Genomic DNA, 26,548 nt, shown 5'->3' with positions numbered 1-26,548 from the left:
AATTTCTTAATCTGCTTCTTTCCATGGTTTCAAAATCTACTTAGTAGCCAAAGTGGCACAGCTAAAGTATCTTGATATAATTTTTGTCATTGTTATGTATCTTCCAAGTTGTATCCAATTTATGCTGATCCTAAAGCCAAGGGTCCTGGAGAGGAAGTTTGCTATTTCCTTCTGCTAAGGCTGAGAGCATGTCACTTTCCCAAGGTCACCTAGTGGGTTTCATGGCTGACCCAGAATTCAAACCCTAGTCTCCAGAGTTATAGTCCAACACTCAAACCACTGCGCTACACTGGCTTCCAACTTGATATTATTATCTTGATATAATACCTAATCGCTTTTTTAAAAATGATTCATATTATACCACAAAATTATACCACAGTATGTTCATGGCCTCTAGTTAAATATCAAGATTTTTTTGAAATGGAAATTCTCAAAGATCCCTGTATCTTTTCCTTATTTTTTTTTTTAAGTTTATCTGAATCTATGTAGGTTAATACAGTCAGGCCTTCCCAACTGCAGGCTTGCCATCCATGGATTGGCGTATCCATGGATGGCCCCACTCTGTTCTCCCCATGCAGTTGTACATGCATTGCACCAGACTGGAATGAACAAGACTTGAGGGCCCACAAGGGAGGGTTGGTGGGAGGGAGGGTTGGGCTGGGGTCTTGTGGGGATGTTGTTTTTATTGTTGTATATTTTATAAACGTTGCTGTTACCCGCCTTGACCCGCCTTGACCCTCAAAACAGAAGAGGCAGGATATAAATAAATATTTATTATTATTATATTAATGCTATCTGCTGGGGGCGAAGGGGGGCAAGTCCTATCCTATCCCAAACTCAAGTGTACTCACTCTTCACCAACATTGCTAGGTGCAATGAAGCATGCAATGCAGGTTGGAAAACTGGTGTCTCCATGTTTTAAAGGATGCTAGGCCTAAAAAAACAACAACAAAACATAAGATCCACCAGGGAAGAGCCTCGTCTCTTGTTTTTTCATTGCCAGGTCACTGAAATCCCATTGGAAGTCATAGGCTTTACAACAGGCTGAGTACTGGGCCTGACCCCGAATCCTTTTCCAATGGTGACCACAGCAGCTATGAAAGTGATTCCAGTTACTGAATGGAGGACTGGAGGAGAGATCTCTCCATCTCCACACTATCCCATCAATCTTCTGTCCTACTGTTTTTCCTGCAAGAAAGAAAAGGAGTCAGAGACTTGTTTTCTTTCATACCTAACCTTTCCTAAAGTTCAGACAGCAACCAATGCCACTCTTGCTGATGTCCTTGATTGCCAAGGAGATGGAAACAGGACTGAGGTGAGCCTTGAAAATGGAGGTAAAGCATTGTAGCTCTCAGTCTTTGTGCTCCCCTTTCTCTTTGCAAGCTTTGATTAACTGCTTTTTATAAATAATTAGCATCGTTTGCATAAACAGAAGCCACAATTCCCCAAATCCTTGACAAAGACCCCTCTAATTATATCATCATTACATCTGAGTGTTGTTCCTGGTTACTCTGGTGAAATGAAAATGAGTACTCCCCACAAAGATTTGTGAGATAAGCAGCAGCACAGAAGTGGAGCATATCCACAAAGTCTGGGCTAGCACTGTCTAAACACATGGATCTAATGGAAATCGACACACTTTTTTGTTCTTATCCCATGCTCAAAACATAATACAACTGAATTCTGAAAGCCTCTAAAAGCAGGGCTGACGTATGCGTTGCTGCTTGCTAACGAATTGGCACAGTGTTACTGGCCAGGAATAAGCAGAGCTCAGAAATAAAAATGGAGACACACTTTTCTTAACCTAAGGGCCTAGGCAACACTGACAACATTTAAAATGAAAGCCCAGATCAGTGGCTAACAAAAACCAACAACACATAAAATACAAGCCCTATCTATAATTACACTTCTAATTTGCATCTTGACTTCCTGCAGTGTTTAGAAGCTGCAAGAGCACAGGAACCTTCTTCAGCTGGAGGAAGGGCAGTTTTGTTGATAATTAAGAGGTTTCCTTTTCTTTTAATAGGAACAAAACATTTTGGGCTTCACTCTGAAATTATAAATATGTGTGTAATTCCTTAACCACAAACAGAACTGAGATAACCAGACAGCACCTACTACCTAATGGAGCATATGAAGAACTTCACTATTTTCAATTTCAGAGCTCACTTTTAAACTCAGCTTGAAACATAGCATCATTTTTAATACACAACATTTAAACTGATGTCTATCTTATATCTCAACATACAGTCAGTCTCCTTTCTCCAATGAATTCCACCCAATCTTTCCTCACTACTGCATGGGCAAAAAGCAGATGGTGGTGTGATGGGTATCCCACTGATTTAACACCAATCATATAGCAGGTAGCTGACCGGGCTGCCATAATAAGTAAAATTCCAAATCACAACTAAAATATGAAGAAGATCAGTGAGTAGCTCTCCATATCGCAGTGTGATCTAGCCCATCCTTATTCTCCCAGATTTATTTTCTCCCTCCATTTGTCTTCTCGAAAAGAAGTAGCCAAAGATGAAAAAACCCAGATTCACCAGTCATCACTGGTGATTTAAAAATTAGGCTGACATCTCAGTTATTCAAGAGAGCAGTAAACATGTTCCTATCCTCTCTATGTTGGCTCTACATGTAGGAACTGGCTGCCACTACTTCTTACATCACAACCAACCATCTCAGTGATACTATAAAAGGAGACTTCTGAAAACTGGAAGCATTGGGTCCCCCCCCCCCCCCCCCGTCAGATTGCCAGCATGCTCTAAAGTACTAGTGGAAGTAAACATGGAGGGAAATTGTGATTTTTTTTTTTAATACAACTTAGTGGATTGTTTTTTTCTGCATCATTCTCCTTAGTACAATCCCCCTCTAAAGCATCATTATTTCTCTCTATCCTTTGTTTTCTTTTTAATCTTCTAACTCAAACTCCTCTTTTCCTGTCAATTCTACTCAGTAATTTCTTCTTTTATTTCTCCAGTCACTCCTTCTGTGCCCACTTCCTCTCCCCCAGTTCTTCATTTTCTTTTTGCATCCTTCTTTTTGGACTGCCTGGAAGAAGACTTAAGTGACACAGTGTTTCCATAGCCACTAATCCAGAGTCTCTTTCATGGCTGAAGTTCAGCTATGACAGTAATCATGAAGGAATCACTTGTAAACGCCTTGTCAGCATATTCAGAATACAACATCAGATTCAATTACTCAATGGGAAAAGGAGCTGTGAATCAGGGGCTCTTAGGTAGGCTTAAGCAAGGGGTGAGCAACTGTCAGGGATTACATTAGCTCTCCAAGCACCTTGGAGGGCCGCCACCCCAGACGACCATTTTAAAATATATATTTGCAACCCCAAACATTCCAGTTCACTTCTAGTTAGGGGGGAGGGGGAGCCTATCCTGGGCCTAAAAGAGATGTCTGCAAAAAAATGGAAAAATTGTACCCATCATCCTTAGAAAGTGTTTGGGAGTGTTTCAGAGCTCTTTTTCACCACCCTTCAAAACTGGAGTCATGTCTCTATGGCCTGTTACAGACTGCCAAAATAAAGCTGCATGCACCCTAAGAATCCGGAAGCTGCACCAAAGCTGCACTCCGGTGCTTAGGAATGGAGTGTGGCTTTGGCGCGATCTCCAGACTCTTAGGACCCAGGCATCATTTAAATAGCATACCTCCAAAGAGACCCAAAGCAGCTTTATTTTGGCAGTCTGTAACAGGCCTATGTTTCATTCTCACCAACTTCTTTTCTAGAGCAGTCAGGTGCATTTTCAAAAGGGAACCCCAAAAACATTTCTACTCTGAATCAAAACTTTTCCACTCAGTGTGCCTAGTTACACTAGGAATGAATACCTCTGCATTTTATAAGTTGGAAAGCTACAGCCAGGCTGTGCATAGCTGCAATTTTATGCAAGCACAGAAAATGATGCAGAATTAGTAAAGAAGTCCAAAATTTAGCATGATAAGAATCTCAGCAAATAACCCTTCATGCCTTCTTTCCTAAAAAGACAGGGTTTCTGCAGAAAACTAAGCCATTTAGAAACAGCTGGTTCTTTCTTTCATTATGTAGAAAAGTTAATTCATATAGCCAGTTCAAATGCAGCAATATATACGGTTTAGCATTAAATGAATGAACTGTACAAACCTTACACTTATTTACACTTCCCTGCCTTCTAGCACAAATATAAGAACTTAAGCACACTTTTCCAGTTTTAAATTAGCTACAGCTCCTCTTTACATTTCAGCTCAAGGAACTGATAAACCACAGTTTGATTCTGGCTTATCAAACTGTAGTTTAAAAATCACCACTGCCATAACAGGAAACTCCTGTTGTTCCATTTTGCATCTAAAAAGACCGAAATACTAAAAAGTCCAAACATGTGGTCTTCAAACCCTCAAAACTCCAAGATAAAACAAAGACCTTTACCCACCAACACAAATTAGAGTTCAATGTTCAATGTTTTGACACACATTTCATTGAATACAAACTCAAAGTTGATTAAAAATGTTTGTATGCTAATTCAAGAGTTCCAAGAACTCCTACCAACCTGACATTTCTTAAATTGGGTTTCAGTTTCTGTGTCATTAATTCAACTTCTCAGCTATTTACAATCTTCAGCCTGGAAGGCAATACAGCAACCTGTCATTTGATCCTCCTTCTCATGTCTTTAACTTTTTGTTCAGTCTCCTGCAATCTTGAACCAAAGCTTTAAAACTTCTTAGTCACTGCAATCTCTGTATCTTGGTCAGGTTCAATTTTTTACTAAAAATTAAAAAAACACAAAAAATACATTAAGACAACATTAAAGGTCTGATAACACCTGCAAAAGCCTGGAGGTTCAAACTGAAAAGCTCTCACTGAATCTATCCAACTGCAGGTTGCCATTAACATTCCACTGCAATCAGCAGAACACAAAGCCAAATAGTCACTGATGCATCACACACATCACCATTTTTGCCCTTCAGGACAGGTAAACATCTATCCTACAGGTACGCTGTGGAAAAGATATGGAGGGCTAACCAACTACTCTCTGCCTCAAAATTATTTGTTTTTGCTTGAAGAACTTTTCTGGTGCATTTGATTGCCTCTTCTAGAAGGAAAGCAGAAAGGGAGGTGAGGCAAAACAGGAACTGCTGCATAGATTAGTCAAGAATGGGCTCACCAAGAGGAGTGGGCTATGGTAACAACTGACAGTGACATTCGCTATATGTTATCTGCAAAGTACTGCAATGTATTTTGGAGGCATTAAATGTACTTGGAGGGGGGAATAGACTTTTAGCAGTGAAAAAAATGGTGCACAAAATTATTTATTAAATATATTAAATTCAGTAGCAGATCACTATACATGTTGCAAAGGTTCTGAAATGCAGCTCAAGAATTGGGAAGTCTGCCTTTGCCATATTTGTAACAGACACCTAAGATAAACAGAGCAAGAAAGATTACTGCAGCTGTATATACAAAAGATCCACTGAGAAGCCGTTATTTTGAATTCTCAGGATGAAGCCCTTAAAGTTTTCCAAATGTATTTTGATTTTTTTCCAATTTAACAATTCAATAATTTAGTAGCTTTTACTATACAGATTGCCACTGTCAAAACAGATAACACTCTCTCCCATGAAAACACATGATCCATGGGAAACATTTGACCAAGACCACATTTCAGGTTGATTCTCTTACTTCTCCGAAATGTTTGGGACCAGAAGTGTTTGGGATTTTTGAGTTTTTTGGATTTTGGAATATTTGCATATACATAATGAGATATTGTCAAGGTGGGATCCAAGTCAAAACATGAAATTCAGTTATATTTCACATATATATATATATATATATATATATATATATATATATATATATTATATAGCCTGAAGTTAATTTTATACACAATATTTTTAATAATTGTTTTCATGAAACAAGTTTGTGTACACAAATGGTGTTACTATCTAAGTCACCCATATGGATAATTTTGAGTTTAGGAATATTTCACACTTTGGAATTCTGGATAAGGGAGACTGAACCTGTATTCTGTGCTGGTGTATTTAGGATGCTTGGTACTCATATAAGAAATTTAGCGACCTAGTCTTAACTTGAAGCATTAAGATTATGAAATATTTCTGTCAGGCTATCTTTGGAGGCTACTACAGAGAAAACAGCTACCCTTCACCTGCAAATGATTTCATAGCAAGCCTGAACACTTTCTGAATTGATAGATGTACAAAGATATTTACCAGTGCTGTCACCAGCAGCAATTTTTGTACAGGGAACCAAAATTTGATCAAAAACTCAAAATATTAACCTGTGTAGAATGACTTTAGTCATCATTTTACAGAAATATGCTTTATCTTACAGCAGTAAAAGAGTCTTTCCAAGCAGTTTAATTAAGAACATCAGTGACATGAAAATATTGTCTTCCTATTTGAAGTAGTCACCTATATCAAGAAATAGAAGCAACTGATCCAAGTGTTGAAACATGAAACCAATTCAGTTTATTTCTTTATTTAGTAAAAGATTAAGAGTACAAGGGAGGACAAGTCCCACTCTCATTCTCCTTTGCAGTCATAGCATTACAAATCAGCAATCCAGGGTGTGAACACATATCAATGGCCTTATTGTTTGGTAAACTACAGAAGAATTAAATCATCAAAGCCTTGAATTCACAAGCAAAACCCTCATCACACCTTGATAAAACTACTCAGAAGTCTTTTAAGAAACATAGATGTGCTTCAAGCCCTATCTTTACACTTTTAACAATAAAGAAAAGAAAAACAATTGCATCCATTATATATTTCATATCTTTTAAAACATGGCAAAAATCCAGAGAACCTTAGGCCCCATACAGACTGCCAAAATAAAGCTGCTTCGGGTCACTTTAGAGATATGCTGTTTAAATGATGCATGCGTCCTAGCAGTCCGGAAGCTGCACCAAAGCTGTGCTCCAGTTTTTAGGACTGGATTTTGGCTTTGGCATGGCTTCCGGACTCTTAGGACACATGCATCATTTAAATAGCATACCTCCAAAGTGATCTGAAGCAGCTTTATTTTGGCCTGTCTGTATGGGGCCTTAGTTACAATAAAATACTAATACCAATGTGAATGCAATTTTTTTGACAACTAAATCACTCATTGGTTTCTTTGAAATTTGGGCACAACTAACTTTCTCTGTATTTGGCCAAAGCATAGAAACACACATCTGGATGGGCTGAAATATACAATTTAAAATTAAAAATCTGCATGCTATATCTTTATAGATCACTATAAATGAATTTCTCAATGCATTCCTCTACAAGTCCACAATGTTGTAGGCCCAACATTTGACCTACCTTTCATTTTCTAACATCTGTTTGCAAAGTCCATGTAATTCTTTAATTTTTCTTTTTTTCCTCAAAACAAATGCTTGAATTCTCCTTCTTCTGAAAAATATACGAATGCCAAAAAAGCACAAAACTCATGAGTAACCCTATAAATTACATGCCAGCAAGAGTATGAACTGAAGAGATTATAATGTAAAAAGAAGTTTAATTGTCACACTTCTAAAAAATGTTATACTGCACACAAAATCATGATAATTGCCCCTCATAAAGTTCCCTGTGGGCACTGCCCTTGGTTAAAAAAAGCCTTCATATTGAGATGCAATTAATCAATACAATTTTATATTTAGCTGAAGGTATTCAAACATTTATAAATTAATAGCACCAAATGGATTTAGAACACTCAGGCAGGTCTTGTAAATACATCCCCTGCGATCTCTGGATTTTGTCCAGGTAATGCCCTCCTCACAACTTCATCTAGGCTACTCATTTATCATTAATTTCTCCTTGACTGCTTTGCACATCTGAGAGGTAACTTAACAACTACAACTGGATGACTTTGTTATTCTAACTTGCTCTCTTAAAGTGCTCCAGACATCAGCTTTCCTAGCAAATATTTCCAGAAGCTACAGAAGTTCATAACTATTGTTCCTTGTTTGTTCTGTCAACTGACATATTTTCCTGTATATTAACTGGATGAGCATGTGAACTTTAAATTCAATCTCAACTTCAGAAGACTGATGTTGCATAACATCATAAACCAACAATCTACACATTTGCAGAGTATTCTATGCTAACATCCTTTTACTCAGTGCTCAACAGCCCTCACTATCAGATACATATTTTTGTGAAGCAAATAAGAAAATATTTGAAATAAGAATATGTGAAATAAGAAAAATGGCATGTAGGTAAATTCTACTGTATGATTTCTTCTACCTAGGACATGACAGGCATTTATCTCATCATATTACAGTAAATCTCAAACACTGCATAATCTAGAATTGATACAACTGTAAGTATCAATTGGTCATCTTAAATATTCAAATCCAGGTCTGTTTTATTTGTACACATTTAAAGTACAGACATGGAACTTATAAAGAATGAATCATGCTGCTTGTATTTATTTTTTAGCTGAAGTACAGTCATATTGTCGAAAGTTTTCCCCAAGTCTATTCTGGCTTCATTCCCAATTTTTTCAACTAAATATCCAAAAGATATTGACAAAGGACAAGAAAGGGAAGAACAGTCTTCCCCTGTTGTTAAGACTGTAAAAGACCCTGTCTCCCTATAAAGTCTTCCCTCCACATCCGCAGATACAAGCATCCACGGACGGTATGCCCACATTTACCCATTGGCAGTATGTGCATGTGGCCATGCTGCCATTAAGGGACACACCTTGCTGTCCCCAGTGGTGGCACATGCACATGGCTGCACTGTGATAAGGGACAATAAGTGCTGTTTTTCCTAATGGTGGCGCGGCTGTATACACGTGCCACCAGTGAGGACAACTAAGGCTGACCCTAATGTCACGGTCATGTGCACATGCTGCCATTGAAGTTCCGTTGTGCCCAATGGCAGCGCAGCCATGTGGCCATGTTGCCATTAGGAATAAGATGAACTTGAGCATCCATGGACTTTGGTATCTGGGGGTGGGTCCGCAACGGATCCCCCATGAATAATGAGGGACGACTATACAAAGTGGCCAAGTTTTAAGATCTTCAGGGAGGGCTTTATCTCAGTCCCACCACCATCACAGGAATATTTAGTGGGAACACAGAAGAAAGTCCCCAAATAGCTGCTCTGCAACTGTGGAACTCGCTCCCACAGGTGGTTCACTTTGCTCCCTTTCTGCTCTCTGCCACCAGACAAATACTTTTTCATTTAGACAGGCCTTTGATTATTAATTTAGATGGCATAAGGGTGTTTGAAAGTGACATGCTGTGCTTTCAATTTTTTAAAAAATGTTTAAAATGTGTTATAAATAGTTTTTAGAACCAGCATGGTGTAATGGTTTGAATATTTATTTATTTTTTATTTATTGAATACTGGATGTCGCCTCTGAAGATCTGGTTTCAAAGCCCCACTCAGATATGAAAACCCACTGGGTGACTTTTGAGCAAGTCATACTCTCTCAGACAAAAAGGATGGCAAACCCCCTCTGAACAAATCTTGCCAAGAAAATCTTAAGACCATCCTGGCCTTGGAGGAAAAGAAGGAGAAGTAGGCACAGCTCCACCATGCCTAGGCCTAGACTAGAGGAAGATGGAGGGCCCTCTCTCCATCTTGGCTGCTACCACGCTGGCCTTGAAAAGAAGAAGTGGCAGTGCCTGCTGAACTTGATCCCCTTTCCCACTGTCATTCTCTTCTCCTTCTGTGTTGTGTTTTCTAGATTGCTAGCCTGAGGGCAGAGAATTGTCAAATTAGTGATCTATAAGCCACTCTGAGAGCCTTTGTGACTGAAGAACGGATATAGTTGTTAGTTTTGGGCCAGCTTTCTAATCTATTAAGGTCATTTTGAATTTTGATCCTCTCCTCTGGAATATTAGCTACTCCTAATTTGGTGTCATCTGCAAATTTGATAAGCATGTCCTCTATTCTATCCCCTTGATGATGTATACTGTTCAATCCAGCTATCTGTTATGGTTTTAATGTTTTGTAAGATAATTGGTTTTAGATGCTGTAAAGTTTTTAATTGCTATGGGTGGTTGGTTTGCACATTGTTGGGGATATATGTTGTTTATAATTGTTTTTTGTTGCAATTTTCTTTGTTGGAAACCGCTATGATCTATACAGGAATAGCGGTATATAAATAAATAATTATTATTATTATTATTATTATTAAATAAAGAAAGAAAAATAACTAGTTGCAGCAAGTTGGAACTAACTTGAAGGCAAAATTATAACTATTTGTTTTTAGTCGTGTACTTTTAAAACAAAATTGTTGTTGATTACTTTTATAAAATAATATTTTAGCTGAATTTTTGTTTTAAATTACTGTAAGCTGCTTTAGGTCCTTTTCTGGGAGAAAGATGTAGTGCAAATTAAATAAATAAACAGAAGTTGGGCTGCCAAACAGACACACCTTGACATAGTTACAATACAATAGTTATTTTGTCTTAGCTGGCTTTTAGGGTACAATGCGCCTGCGCCATACGTGGGTACACTATATGTGACTTTCAGCTTATGCTGAAGCCATGCGTCAATACAAAGAATGGTGTGTGTGCCCATGGTGTGTGCACTACCATGCCCAGGCCCCATTATACTGAATGGGGCTCAAGTATACATGTTTTTTAGCTTACGCGAGGGGAGTACAGAACAGATTTCCCGCATAAGATAAGGCTCCACTGTATTTTCTTCTGGGCTGCACCAGTTTTAGAACCAAACAGAGGGAACCCACAGTTTTTAAATTATTGTTTAGTTTTAAAATGTAACACTAAAATCACGCCTCTTATGCATAATATTTTGCCCAGCAGCTATTTCAAGTATGGGGGTTTGGTCCTTGTCTATTGTGCAAACCAGATGATGGGGGGGGGGAATGTTTCCTGCCACTGGAGAAGGTTTTCACACATGCAGATGTACTAACAGCTGCACAGTTGAATGAGAGAGCTTGAGCTTCCATAACTGTTCATGGAGGAGTGCTGATAAATGAAATGAAGTCCATTAGCTTGAGAATAAGCAACAGCACCTGCATCAAAACTTGCATATTCACTCCATGAACAACACTATTCTTATATGGTCGAACCCTAGTTAGCTCTTCAGAAAGCAAAAAGCTGAGCACTCCAATTGTGTTTTGCACTTCTGATTCTAAATGGCATATTCAGAACGCTTCTCAGGGTTGATTTATCTAATTTGAGAGGGATGCATTTTTTCTCTTCTTGAGACATTAACTTCTTCCTTTTTTTCTTTTTTAGTAAAGCTTTCACTGTGATTCATCTCCCCCTGGCTAAACCCGCTATTTGTGGCAGCAATGTTTCCAGTAGAATAACACCACAGTACAGTTGGTTAGAATGGGGGGGGGGGTTAGAGGAGAGGGGAAAGTTTCAAAATTACTGTTTAAAACAACTCCCCACCCCATTCTTATCTACAATGCCATCTGAGCATATTACAGTTCTCTACAAGCAGTAACAGTACAAAGCTTTCTGTGATTAAAACGCTACAGGCATTCTTGTGTCAAATGCACAGTACTTTCTTGCTCAACAAAGAAAAGGAAGTGGATTCAAACAAATGTTTACAAAGTGATAACTTACTAGAGTAGGCCATGTACTTACTAAGTATGTTGGCCAGAGGTACACAGAAACAAAAGAGTCGGCCTGTCCGACCACTGGTCCATCTACCTCCGCATTGTCTCCACTGACTGGGTTCCCTGGTATTTTAGATAGTACTACCTTGGGCAAGTCACTCTCTCTCACCCTCAAAGGAAGGCAATGGCAAAGCTCCTCTGAACAAATCTTGCCAAGAAAAGCTTCATCTTAGGGTCACCATAATTTGGAAATGATTTGAAAACACACAACAACAACAACAACAACAACAACAACACAGCCCTACCAGGAGATGCAAGGGACTCTTTTTCATGCAAAACATGTGTTCTACTGCTGAGTTATGCCATTACCCAGCCAAGCAGGAAGGCTAAATTTATCTGGTAATCATTTTACATTTTATTGCAAAAGCTGTTTAATGTTACTATGCTAATTGTCCTGAGTCCCCAGTGTACAAAGGTGACACATATAGCAATGGAAAGATAAATTCAGCGTGAGCAATACCGCCCCCCCTCCCCGCATTACAGGATTTTGCTGAGCTGCAGGGCAGAGCGTCTCCTTCTCTTTCCGAAAGAAAAAAATGGAAATACAAGGGTTATATGCTGCCTGTACTGATTGTAAATAATGTGGTTTTCTTGGCAGTCAAACTCAGTAATAGTGGCAAAGAGCTCTGAATACCACCCACCCCAAATTAGAAAAACAGACATTTAAAAAGAACCCTAAAAGCAAATCAGAACAGATATACATACTCAATTTGGCTTCGTGTTCAAGCACTTGCCTAGCACAAAGCATTTTTAAGGAAAGGAGAGAGCACGATGTCCACAGAGGTTAATGAAAGGACTGGTGGAGAAAGATGGAGTGCTCCATCCCCGTAGCACAACTGGAACAGAAGTGGGATGGTGGAGGAGGAATAGAGCTCCATGACTCACTTGGTTTCCCACAGGGTAGTACAATATTTTGCTGTTTACTAAATTCTTTGGGCTTGTATATTAGGTTGAAACAAATGGCAATGTGCTACAGGGGTTTGAGCATTGGACTTGGACTAGGGAGATCAGGGTTTGATTCCACACTCAACAATGGAAACCCACTAGGTGAGAAGTCACACACTCTCAGCCATCAAAAACCTCATCTTAGGGTCACCTTATGTCTTAAATAACTTGAAGACACACAACAACATAAAAAGGTCTTCATTCAAGTGTTGAAACAGTCAGGCTTTCTTGGCAAAATCATTTCACATTGAGGAGTTAATACTGAGACCTTATTTTCTAGGTTTCAACCTAATTTATTCTTGCTGTTCATTTTGATGCTCTCTAGCATATGTTTCAGTATGATACAAACTGTCTCCAAACAGTAAACCAAAACGGAGGAATTTGGTTTCACAAAGAGTAGACAAAAAACTAGTATAGCATTAAATAGGCAGTTTAAAGCAAAATTTGACTGTAATTATATAATATTAGTGACAAAACAAATACAACTTATATTCCAGTTATGCCGCCTCTCAAATGAATGTTATTATTTCAATCATCTGGTTACTCTACTTAGCATGGGATTAAAATTAAAATATAAAAAATTAATACAGTGCTCCCACGTTATATGCGGGCACGCCATGTGCAGCTTCCAGCATATCACAGAATCGTAGAGTTGGAAGGGACCACAAGGGCCATCCAGTCCAACCCTATTCTGCCATGCAGGAAATCTCATTCAAAGCATCCTCGACAGATGGCCATCCAGTCTCTGTTTAAAGACCTCCAAGGAGGGAGATTCCACTACACTCTGAGGGAGTGTGTTCCACTGTCGAACAGGCCTTACTGTCAGGAAGTTCTTCCTAATGTTGAGGTGGAATGTCTTTTGCTGTAGTTTGCATTCATTGCTCTGAGTCCTAGTCTCTGAAGCAACAAAAAACAAGCTTGCTCCCTCCTCGATATGACATCCCTTCAAATATACTGGAAGCCGTGCTGGAAAAAAGCTTCCCGTGCCCAAGTAGGAGTAATGGGGGGTGTGCAGCAGGCACGACCCCCATTACTTCTTATGGTGCTTGAGCTTACATGTTTTTTCTCTTACGCCGGGGGGGGGGGGGGGGGGTCCGGAACAGATCCCCCATGTAAGAGGAGGGCCCACTGTATTTGTGAAACTGAAATAAATAAGTTAAAAACATCCAGCTCAAAAATCTCATTTGATTGCTTTGATTAAAAAAAGTTTCCTTCCTACACACTGACTAATGTGGGCTAAAATTCAGATTTAACTCATAACAGCAATTGGCCCTCTGTTTTCATGGGGGATCCGTTCCGGACCCTCCGCCTCTGCAAAAACGGAGGGTTGCACATATCCAAGCCCCATAGGATTGAATGGGGTGCATGCCCACAAACATGCAGAGGGCAGGCACAGCAGGAGCACGCCTCACTGGAAATAACAGAGGTTGCCCCACTGTGAGTATTCAAAGTCGTGGATCCCAGATCCGTGAGTTAGGAGGGCAACTGTATTTCAAACCGTTCTACAGAAAAGTCCAGAGTGTAAATCTCCAAACTTTATATTGTTAAAATCAAGAGTTAAGAGTTGTATCTGGATTTAAACCATGTAGTATTCTCCCCCAATATTTAACTATCTTCTCTAAATTGAGCGTTTGGGACAGGGCTGATTTACAAAAAGGCAACAGCTGGCACAGCTTGAAATACCAGTAGTATCACTGGGCCAGACTGATTGAGATCTTTTGATTTCTACCTCTGTGTTAAACAGGAACTGTTAAATAAACATACTGGAAGTGTTATCATTATGATGAAAAGAACTTCAAAAATATATGGAGTCTCCGTGACCAAAATTATTGTGACAGTGATAAGCTTCTCAGAGTAGGAATTAATGCCATTGTACGTTACTGGTGGTCCTGAAGCAATGAAATACCCACATTTTTGTTTGCAGCTTTAATACGAATCTGAAATACTTACGTTTACTGAGAAACAATTTTGAACGAAGAATAAATGGTAATAGCACCAAGCAAACTGTAGTAATTTTTTTCTCTATGGAATTGTTTTGTCATTTCTATTACTGTTTTTTTTAAATAGTCTGTTTTTGCGAAACATATATTTAAAAACACTTAGAAAATATGTCCACAGCTTCCATGTGCATCATATAAAAGTGACATACCCTAGTTATGTGTATATTACATCTTAAATACATTTTCATTTTATATTCTATAAAAGCATTTTATTAAAAATGGCTGATATGGTATGGAGCTGGGCACAGCAACATGTTCTGACCTGACGTCTAGGAACTGATGAGTTGCTTCAATGAATTTCTCCTGAAGCGCACTTCACTGAGGCAGGCCCAAAGGACCCGTTTGGGGTTTATCAGACATTTAACTAACAAAAAAGGGAACAACCAATCATTAAAAATAGAATAGACAGAGTCATCGTAAGTTGAAAACGACTTAAAGGAAAACACACACACACAGGCTATTGCTCCTGCTCTTGAAAAGAAAAAGGCAAATAAAACTGAGGGAAGGGTGAGTGAAGTAGTAGCCGGGAATCTGTTTTCTGACACCACACTTGCTGTGAGTAGAATAACAACAATAAAAATGCTGGGAAATCTTTTTAGCACAATACAAAACAAACATCAGGTTAGTTAAATCTAAAAAGGACAGCCACAAAGACATTGGGAATCATTATGTAAGAAGGAAGTACATGTTCAAGAACAGGCCAAGCAATATTTGTACTAATCATCTGGCTGGTATGAAAACAAGTATGTAAGCTATCTTATCACTTCTCCACTCACTTTGTTCCCATTGAACAGGACTTCTTTATTGCTCCTGTGCTTTTTTTAACCAGCTGAACTTATCTTGACCTACTATGGACATTGTCAACAAAACCTGAAGGTGAGGCATATCTTTGTAGAGTCAGTGTAACACAAGCAGGTAATTGTGCAATGTGTATTTAAGCATCTCTAACATGTCATGCAATCCTCCACATTCATGCTATGAGCCCAGGCTTTTATAAGGGCAAACTAATACATTTTGTGGGCTTATTTACAAAAATTATTTCCATTCTGAGTGCTACACTCAACTATTAGTCCCAGATTAGACTCACAGAAATTAACTTAGGTGCTTTACAGAGCGCCCAAAAAGGGTGCTCTGCCGGCGCCGGTGGTTGCTGCATCAGGGAACCGCAGCGGACAAACTGCATGATTCCCGGATACAGCAAAAAGAACCCGCAAAAAGTGGGTTCTTTTTGCAGCACAGAAATGACGCCGCAAGGCGCCAAAATGGCGGCGTCCATGTAGAATGGGCGCCCCCATTTTGTACGTGCTCGGTGTGTACTAGGGTTAGGGGCGTCTGGAAAGGACGCCCCTTTCTAACCCTAGTATGTGCCGAACATGTACTTTCCGCCCATGCGGAACGGGCCTAAATGAACTTTAACAAATGCTGACTTAAGAAGTCCAATTCACTTAGCGTAGTTCAGTCTAGCAACCATTTTAGCCCATAGTTTTCTTTCTACTAGAAGTCTAAAGAATAATTTCACCTAGCAAGTGCTCTATCTGTTACATCACAGAAATACAGCTATCTTTATGTAAGCAATAATTTGATACAGAAAAATCAAGCTTCTTGTGGACTATTGTAAGTGCAATATTGTTTTCCAAAGTGAAAATGGTGTTGGGAAATCACTCCTTAATACAGCTATGACAAAACACATCTGGTAAGCAACACATTTTACTGTTTTAAAACAATTAGCAGTAAAATTTTCATGATCACTTCTTTTTTTATAAGGACTGACCTCAGGGTTTCAATAAAGAAACAAAGTGGGTCTCACAAGCCTGGTGTCTGCCAGCTTCAAAAATTATTTTAGTCATGCCTTTCAACTTTTGTATATTTTTATGTAATTTTATACTGTTTTAGATGATTTTAATTGTTTTAAGTTTTATTGTGATGGGGGGTTGTCTGTGAGCCACCTTGAGTGCTTTCTAAAATCAAAGGTAGCCTACAAATAAAATAAAATAAAATAAATACATCAAATGTCCCTTTTGGTCTCTTCCAACTCTATGATTCTATGAAATCTTGCCTAGAAAAACCAGGTGAACTTATTAATAAGTTCACCTTATGTCATCTTTCAAAAAAAAATTTGAAGGCACACCACCACAACAACAATATGGTACTATGTTATTGACATCTGTAGAGACACTACAATCTGAAACAATCAACTAATACACCACTTTACACAAACACACACACCCTCCACTGCCATTTTTCATCTGATCCTCATAATGGAATGAGAATATAACCCTCAAGTCTTTAATATTCACACAAGCACTTTCGCAGCACTTAAAAGAGGAGCTTCCTTCTGCTTCCCCATTCAAGCTTTAACTAACGGTGAAAAGATTGCTGCAGATAATATTCTATTTCTAAGATTTCAAGCATGTTCAGAGTTGTCACAGATGTTGAAGTTCAACATAACATCAGGCTATTAAAACTTCAACTCCCAGCAAAGATCTTTCTTGTATACTGCCCCTCTCAATTGGTGAAGTACTTCCTGGTTCATCCAGCCCTTTACTGACTCAAGATAGGTGTCCAGAGAAGAGATGCCTTCCTTAGTCACTGCAGCAGTCAGAGATATAGAGAAATATATTTGGGTGTCATCAGCGTACTGATAACACCGCGCCCCAGGTCTCCGGATGATCTCTCCCAGCGGTTTCATGTAAATGTTAAACAGCATGGGGGATAGAATGGTGCCCTGAGGGACGCCAGATGTCAGCTGTCTCTTAGAAGAGCAGCTGTCCCCCAGCATCACCATCTGGAATCTGCCTGATAGGTAGGAATGGAGCCAGTGGGGCGCAGTGCCTCCAATACCTAACTCCCTCAGGCGTTCCAGAAGGATACCATGGTCAATGGTATCGAAAGCCGCTGAGATGTCCAAGAACACCAACAAGGTCACACTTCCCTCATCAATACCCAGACGGAGGTCACTGACTAAGGTGACCATGGCTGTCTCAACACCGTATCCCGTCCTAAAGCCGGTTTGAAATGGGTCCAGATAATTGATTTCATCCAAAACAGCTTGGAGTTGGAGGGCGACTTTTGAATAGAATCGAAAGCTGGGCCAAAGCTAACAAAATGAAATTCAACATGGAGAAATGTAAGGTACTGCACTTAGGGCAGAAAAATAAAATGCACAGATATAGGATGGGGGACACCTGGCTGAATTAAACTACATATGAAAGTGATCTAGGAATCCAAGTAGACCATAAGTTGAACATGAGTCAACAATGCGATGCGGCAGCTAACAAGACCAATGCGATTTTAGGTTGCATCAATAAAAGTATAGTGTCTAGATCCAGGGAAGTAATGGTGCCACTCCATTCCGCTTAGGTCAGGCCCCACCTGGAATATTGTGTCCAGTTCTGGGCACCACAGTTCAAAACAGATATTGAGAAACTGGAGCGTGTCCAAGGGAGGGTGACTAAAATGGTGAAAGGTCTGGAAACCATGTCCTATAAGGAATAACTTAGGGATCTGGGGATGTTTAGCCTGGAGAAGAGAAGGTTAAGAGGTGATATGATAGCCCTGTTTAAATATTTGAAGGGATGTCATATTGAGGAGGGAGCAAGCTTGTTTTCAGCTGCTCCAGAGAATAGGACCCAGAACAATGGATGCAAGCTCCAGGAAAAGAGATTCCACCTAAACATTAGGAAGAACTTCCTGACAGTAAGGGCTGTTTGACATTGGAACACATTCCCTTGGAGTATAGTAGAGTCTCCCTCCTTGGAAGTCTTTAAATAAAGGCTAGAAGGCCATCTGTCAGGGATGCTTTGATTGTGATTTCCTCCATGGCAGGGGGTTGGACTGGATGGCCCTTGCGGTCTCTTCCAACTCTATGATTCTATGATACTAGTCTACCTTTCCACTAAACAGCAGCCAATTATCAAAATTCATTCAGGGGAGATACAGATATTTATTTAAAAGTATTTTATAGTCTATATTTGGCAAGCTTGGTACAGGTTAAACCAGACAAAGCATTACAGTGGTGCCTCGGGTTACGAAAATAATTCGTTCCGCGGCCGCTTTCGTAACCCGAAAGGCTTCGTAAGCCGAAAAACCCATAGGCGCTAATGGGGAAAAGCCGCGATTTGGTGCGAAAAAGCCGAAAAAAGCACCAAAAGTTTTTTCGTAACCCGAAAAAACTTTCGTAACGCGGAACAATAATTCCCTATTTGATTTTTTCGTATCCCGAAAATTTCGTAACCTGGGTATTTCGTATCCTGAGGTACCACTGTATAAGAAACAACAAAATAAAACCCGAAAAAGCAAAATAGAAATAGCAGCTTCATTTATATGCCACTTCATACCACCTAAGCAATCTCTAAGGGGTTTACAACTATAAGCTAACTGCCCCATCAAGCTGGGTAGTCATTTTAGCGCCCTCAGAAGGATGGCAGGCTGAATCGAACCTGAGCCCTGGCTGGTATTTAACTCACCATATTATGGTTTGTGAGTGAGTGGCTACAGTACAGGCATTTAATTACTGCACTACCAGGGCTCACAAAACACATACTCAAAACATACAACAGACACATACCACCATCAAAAAGCAAAAACATTCAGTGACTTTAGCTCAACCTTTAGGCATTTATAGCTATCATTAAAAGCAACTGAAGGAGAAAGACTGCTCCTCTGTGGGACACTCACCACAATGGACTTACCTTAGCAGCCAAGATTCTCCTGTCCTATATCAAATGGGAATATGAAACACAGTATCTATATACATACAGAGAGAGGTTGTCTCAAATCAGGAAAAATTTTAAGGGTTAGAAGCAGAACCTTGGGGATGCTTTGATTGTGAGTTCCTGCATGGAGGGGGGTTGGACTGGATAGCCCTTGTGGTCTCTTCCAACTGTATGATTCTATGAATAAGCCCAGTATTACAATGGGAGGTAGTACAAATAACTCTGGAAAATATGGATCCTTTAAAAAAACATGTATTAGCACGGTAGTAAGGTCCTCTCTATCCAAGAATAATTAGGGCACAGTAAATGCAGATCTGGGCTCCAAAGCCCTTGCAGGTTCTGTAGAAGAGGATCACCACCTCTTCTGTCACATGGAAGCCAGTCTGCCCAGGGCTGGCTTGTGACGCAGCTGTATTAATCTATCTGAAGCTATAACTTCATTTGAATATTTCTTCAGGGGAGGCTCCATTATCCGAATTAATTGGGACCAGAAGTGTTTTGGTTTTGGATTTTCTTCCCCACATTTTTGGAATATTTGCATATGCATAAGATATCTTGGATATGGGTCCCAAGTCTAAACATAAAATTCATTTATGTTTCATAAAGCAACACTGTATCCTGTTTGCCATACCAACAGTAATTCATCTCCCATCTTCTCTGACCTTATAAACATAGCCAGAAGGTAATTTTATATACAATATTTTAAATAACTCTGCACATGAAACCAAATTTGTGTGCTCTGGACAGTCAAGAAAGCAAAGGTATCACTATCTCAGCTACCCACATGGACTATTTTGGACTTTTGAGTATTCTGAATTTAAGGGATATTTAACCTGTATTTGCAAAGCATGTGAAATAGACGAAGACAATTATGGCACAAATGTAAGGCCTAGTTATTCTTTAACTGAAAATAAGCATTTCACCTATGTGAAGCAAAAAAAGCATACTGTCAGAGTAACTTTAACAAAATGACCTTCTAAACACATGACTCAAGCCATGTATTATCCTATGCCTCAAGTAGGCATGGGCAGAAACATCATGATTAAGAGTGGTGCAGTGATGTGAGATTAAAACAATGGGAGACCAGAGTTCCAATTCCTGCTCGGCTATGGAAACCCATTAGGTGAACTTGGGCTAGTCACACTCTCTCAGTCTCAGAGGAAGGCAAGGGTGAACCCCTCGTAAACAAATTCTGCCAAGAAACCCTCGTGATAAGTTCACCTTAAGAGCTGCCATAAGTCAAAAATGACTTGAAGGCATGCAACAACCAGTTACCTGCTGGACAAAATGTCTCCCAACAAGCTGGAAACAAATGTAGAACGGATACCAACACTCAAGCAGAACAACTTTTTATATTAATCAGTCTAAAGCTGGTGCTGTATCAATGCACAGGACAGATGAACTGCTATTGTATTCCTTCTGTCCCAACTGCTGAACTAGCTATGCCACAGGAGCAACACTGCTGCTGGCTGCTGTCCCTCAGATGCTGCAAAAATGAGTCACAGCACACAGAGTACAAGTCAATGCTGCCCTAGGCAACATTTTTTTCCTGCAGAGTGTGACCAATCTGAGTGGAGAGAAGACATATTTTTATCCCAGGGCTGTAGCCCAAAATGTAGCTCCTTCATCCATCTCTCTGTCACAGAGAGGAAACATGGACTGTCCATAATAAAGCATTCCTCTGCAGAGACATTTTTCATAGACGCAGCCTCACCTGAAGCTTCTCTTAGACAGTGATGAAACTGAAGGTATCCTCATGGCTAAGTGAAAACCTCTTGGAAGTTTAAAGTGTACTTGAACTCTCTATATAGCATACTATGTGACTCAGGGAATAAAGCAACTCTGCATCCTGTTTGCTATAGTTTGCCATACCAGCAGTAATTCATCTCCCATCCTCTCTGCAGTGTGCAGTAACAAATACATAGTGTCATGCCCTGCCTCTCAATAGGAGGAGGGTTCCACTCAGCCATTATGACTGCCACTGACAGGCATATTTCTTCCTCCCCTCCCTTATATGTCTGATTCCCATTTAAAGCTAGTGGTCATCAACATACACATTCCAACAAAAACAAATAGGAATCAATGCACTCCAGATCACAACATTAAAAACCACAAAGAATGAAATTAGGCTCGTCTTCCTATTTTAGATTTAGATTGCAAAAAGGGTGTGAGATTCCAGAGTTATGACTGCATTCCATAGTTATTTTAGGCCACTCACCTAAGTTTATCTAATTTTTAAATAGCCCACCTCAACATGGATTCCTAGTAAGAATGACTAAAAGTACAATACAAAATAAACTCTATAGGAGGGACTTGCACAGCTATTATGAAACCAGCTCATGCCTCCATCAAGAATGTTACACAGATAACATGATCTTCCAGATGCCCTATATGGCTCGCTTTTAGGCTATCACAGGTCATATCCAGCACTTTGAGTTATGCTTGGAAACAGACTCAGTAGCCAGTGGAGCTGTTCTAACAAGGGACTCATACCACGTTTGAAGTAATATCTGGAAGTTTTCTTTGTCAGCCCCTACAGTCTCCACAATAAAGAATAATGTATGTTAGTATGGACTGACCACAACTATGCAGAAGAATAAACAAAGTGGTGTAAGAAAAATTAACGCCTGCCATGCCTGTTGCATCACTTCAGGCAGATCACTTGGCCCGACACAACCTGATCCACACAGACCAGGTTTCATTTGTAAGAGGCTGTGAGAAAATAAAGGAAAACTATAGTGAAAAAAGAAATGAATGCTGGAAAAAATTAGAACCAGCACCCAGACAGTGAGGAATCCTCACCAAGCACAGTTGCTTCTAGCCACTGCTTCCAGCATCCACTGCAGGAGGAAAGGAACTGGAAAACAAGCTCCAAGCACTGGAGCACAATCACCCAAAAAAGGAATATTGAAGGGGGGATTATAAACAGAGTGTCAGTCTCCAGGCTTCTCTGCATGCCCTCTAAATCACACCTGCATATCCAAGCTCCTCAACCAATTTTAAGATATTTTTAAACAGAGAAAAAATTCAAAAATCACTTTCCAAAAGCTGCATTGAATGGTGCTTACTCTATAAACTCCCACCCTTACCCCCAACATGTTGGCTTGGAGCTAGAAGACAAAAAGGACAAAATACCTTTATATCAGTAAATACAAATTCATTTCAACTGAGACCACCCTTGCACCATAATGGATCTAGAAATACTGTATGTATTACATACTGATATGTCCACACTTGTTATGGAAGACTGTTCCTTCCATAGCCTCTTAGTGTAACAGTACACTGACTGCAGAGACTATGGCCTGTTACAGACTGCCAAAATAAAGCTGCTTCGGGTCTCTTTGGAGGCATGCTGTTTAAATGATGCATGCATCCTAAGAATCCGGAAGCTGCACCAAAGCTGCACTCCAGTGCTTAGGAATGGAGTGTGGCTTTGGCGCGACCTCCGGACTCTTAGGACCCATGCATCATTTAAATAGCATACCTCCAAAGAGACCTGAAGCAGCTTTATTTTGGCAGTCTGGAACAGGCCTATGATGCACGGATTGCTGGACTGTATCCATTCTGTTGGCTTGGAAATTAATTTTACCATCCACTTATATTCGGAAAATGTCTATATCTATCTATCTATCTATCTATCTATCTAATTAGATGAAAGTATATTTCTGATCACTCTGAGGCAGACTTTTGCCTAGTTCCAGCCAAAGATTCAGCACAATGCAATGGTTTGAGCACTGGACTACATCTCTGATGATCACGGTTTGATTCTCTGCTCAGCCATGGATATCCACTGGGTGATCTTGAAAGAGCCACCCCCTCTCAGACCTGGAAAACCCCAGATTGCCTTGGGGTTTTATATCTTGGAAACACCTTGAAGACAGACAACAACAACAACAACAACAACAACAACAACAACAACAACGGTCAGGAGATGAGGCCCACTCTGAGGGCAAGTATTAGCTCTCCACTACAGATGCCCCTAGAGCAAGAGAGCCAGGGAATAATTTTTGAACCATAGGAATATTTTTTATACTGACTGTGGGGTTGTTTTTTTTAACCAACCCTCCAATAAGATATGTGTGCAGAAGGGGCCAATCTAAATATCCAGAAGGCTGGTTGAAGACATCTGCCAAACAGCCTCTCCCACTCCCAAGATCACTCTTAATTACATTTCCAAATCCCAGCATTCATTTTCCATGCAGCTTTCCATTTGGGAAAAACATTTTAGAATTCAGTTAAGCAGATAACTTATTACACAGCCGGTAAGTTAGAAATGATTTGAAGGCATACAACAACTTTAAAAAGAACAATAAACCAGGCAGTCCTGAGTTTTGCTGTTGCATAAACAGGCAAAGCAATGTTGCTTTTATTATGCTAATGTTTTATGACCTTTCTGCTATCAGTATCATTAAGAGCTGTCAGATCTACATTTTTCATGTTCAGCTGGAGGGCATTACCAGCATAAATAGAATTGTCTCCTAATTCTTCACTGTGTTCTCAAAGGAAACCTGTTTATGCACTGTAACATCAAGTGACACTGTTTACTGCCCCAACACTGTCTATACTGTGTCTTGTGTGTAATACTTTACTACATTTCCATTAAATAAATATTGGCAGCGACCAAGAGGTTTAAGTGGCTTTAGATTTTTACTGCAGTGCTCCTTTCACTGCCAAATGCTGCAGGATTTTACAGCTTCTAAATGCCGCAAGACCAGAGACTGAGAGTGTCACCACATCAATGTTCTGACCCATGAGGTAAAGCCCCAAACACTCTCCTTGATTTGACATCCCCAACGTACAACTGGCCAGTTGCACAAAGGCAGTTTTTAAAAACGGCTGTTGTGACATTAAAGGCGACCTACCTCAACCTCTTCAGCACCTGCTGCTAATTTTTGGAATTCCTTCCTTACAACCAAGGCCAGGTAGCCCTGCCCGGAACCAACAAGGAAACTGGGGTCTGCCCCATGTATGCCTCTACCAATGAGATACACAACCAAGTTCCTGAAGATCTTAGAAACAATCATCCTCATCTCAAGTTTCTAGAGTAGATCTTTCCAGAAACTCAAATTCCAAGACCAATCTATCCCTGCTAGGATGTTGTAGAATCTCCTGGTGCATTTGTTTGCGTTCAAAATACACTGGGTTGGCCAGCTGATTTGATTACTGAAAATCCACTGCAGACAGATTTGAAGAAGACATCTGTTTCATATTAGGTTTCATGGTAGCCCTATAAATGGAATTATTTGTAGTGATCTGGAACAATCTTGTTCTGGATAATCCATGCAGAGAAGGATTCCTGTGGAGCAGTAGAGAAGAAGCTGACTTTTCAAGTATCTCCTTTTGAAATGGCTTGCAGAGTTCCAGCTCTCAAGGAACACTCTTCCTATTGATTTTATTAGATAGCCCAAGTATACTAACCATTGAACATCAGCATGTTGTAGTTTGGGCTATTTTTCCAGGCACCCCTCTAGGGCTCCAAAACAGCTGTAGAGTCCTCTAACCTAATCCAACATTCCCTGTGACTGCACTCTTCAGAGAATATTAGAAATGGCATAAGAACCTTCTTTTGACCAGCCTGCCTGCCATTATCAGTATGAAACCCTTGACAAGCCTCAAAAGAGTATGAAAACCACTGCCCTACTTAATAAGCAGCAAAATAACTTTCTACACTGACATAGCATGCACATCAACTGAAACAGTGGCCTGTTACAGACAGCCAAAATAAAGCTGCTTCGAGTCACAGTGGAGGTATGGTGTTTCAATGATGCATTCGTCCTAAGAGTCCAGAAGCCACACCAAAGCCACGTTCCAGTCCTTAGGGATGGAGTGTGGCTTTGGTGAGACTTCTGGACTCTCAGGACACATGCATCATTGAAACACCATACCTCCAATGTGACTCGAAGCAGCTTTATTTTGGCTGTCTGTAACAGGCCAGTATCTGCAAACACAGCTTTAATATACAGTACTGTATTTGGTTGCTGATTGATTTCTACTACACCTTCTCTTGCTGTTTTTGAGAAATTCTACCTACCTTCCAAAATCTATGATCATGCTATATGATTTTAAAAGAATGATAATCCCTAGCCAGTAAAACAGCAAAGCTTAGGGCTGACCTAGGTTACAATTCTATACACTGACCTCAGACCCACTGAAATTTTAAGCAGACATATAACAAATTTTAAGCAGTCATATAACAGCTAACAAGGCCAATACGATTTTAGGCTGCATCAATAAAAGTATAGCTCCATCCTGGCCTCTGAGGGAAGAGAAGGTAGGCCAATCCCACCTGGCCTCCCCAATGCCATCGGGCCTATCCTTAAGAAACAGAGCCCTCCCTCCAGTCCATCTGCCTTGGTCCAAGCCTCAGAGGGAGAGATGAACTCCAGAACCTCATCCTCTTCCCCACAACCATTCCCTTCTCCTTTTGTGTCATGTATTCTTAGATTGTAAGCCTGATGGCAGGGAACCATCTAATTAAAAGATCGTATGTACAGTGCTGTGTAAATTTACAGCGCTATATAAATAAAGCTTAATAATAATAATAATAATAAATAGTGTCTAGCTCAAGGGAAGTAATAGTGCCACTCTATTCTGCTCTGGTCAAGCCCCACCTGGAATATTGTATTCAGTTCTGGGCACCACAATTTAAAAAGGATGTTGAGAATTTGGAGTGTGTCCAAAGGAGGGCAACTAAAATGGTGAAGAGTCTGGAAACTATGCCCTATGAGGAACGACTTAGGGAGCTGGGTATGTTTAACCTGGAGAAGAGAAGGATAAGAGGTGATATGATAGCCCTGTTTAAATACTTGAAGGGATGTCATACTGAGGAGGGAACAAGCGTGTTTTCTGTTGCTCCAGAGAACAGGACCCAGAGCAATGGATGCAAGCTCCAGGAAAAGAGATTAAACCTCAACATTAGGAGGAACTTCTTGTCAGTAAGGGCTGTTTGACAGTGGAACATACTCCCTCAGAGTGAAGTGGAGTCTCCTTCCTTGGAGGTCTTTAAGCAGAGGCTGGATAGTCAACTGTCGGGGATGGTTTGATTTAGATTTCCTGCATGGCAGAATGGGGTTGGACTGGATGGCCCCAGTGGTCTCTTCCAACTCTATGATTCTATAAAGAAATATTTGATTCCTATACATGCATAGACAACTATATACCACACTGATTTCAGTGGAGTTGTTTTTAGGGGGAAATCTGCTAGCAGCTACTTCAACAAGAACAACAGAAGATAACTTATCTTCCAATCACTGCTAGAGTTAATCAGGCCTCTTAAAGCATTATGTTTGTTT

At 40.0% G+C, this 26,548-nt stretch overlaps 1 protein-coding gene across 8 annotated transcripts in view; it reads right to left on the bottom strand.

Moving 5' to 3' along the window:
- CTBP1 (C-terminal binding protein 1) overlaps positions 1-26,548 on the bottom strand; it is a 53,625-nt gene that overhangs the window by 24,075 nt on the left and 3,002 nt on the right. Inside the window, exons 1-3 of one of the 8 annotated variants that reach the window (XM_089510971.1) lie at positions 14,804-14,841; positions 7,309-7,398; positions 4,539-4,753 (exon numbers count right to left, since the gene is read on the bottom strand). The exons of 2 other annotated variants lie outside the window; for them this stretch is intronic. In XM_089510971.1, coding sequence (XP_089367097.1) covers positions 4,539-4,545 — 7 coding nt within the window. In that variant the 5' untranslated portion in view covers positions 4,546-4,753; positions 7,309-7,398; positions 14,804-14,841. Of the gene's footprint in view, positions 1-1,905; positions 1,985-4,538; positions 4,754-7,308; positions 7,399-12,301; positions 12,324-14,803; positions 14,842-26,548 lie in introns of those variants that run through there. 5 more of the 8 variants (XM_089510972.1, XM_089510970.1, XM_089510975.1 and 2 more) reach the window with 5 other exon arrangements.

The sequence above is a fragment of the Sceloporus occidentalis genome, unplaced genomic scaffold (genome assembly GCF_023333645.1).
Source record: "Sceloporus occidentalis isolate IW3139 unplaced genomic scaffold, rSceOcc1.0.p SCAF_2, whole genome shotgun sequence".
Taxonomy (NCBI): Eukaryota; Metazoa; Chordata; class Lepidosauria; order Squamata; family Phrynosomatidae; genus Sceloporus; species Sceloporus occidentalis.
The sequence above is the reverse complement of the archived record's forward strand: the minus strand, read 5'-3'. Positions and strand labels throughout refer to the sequence as shown.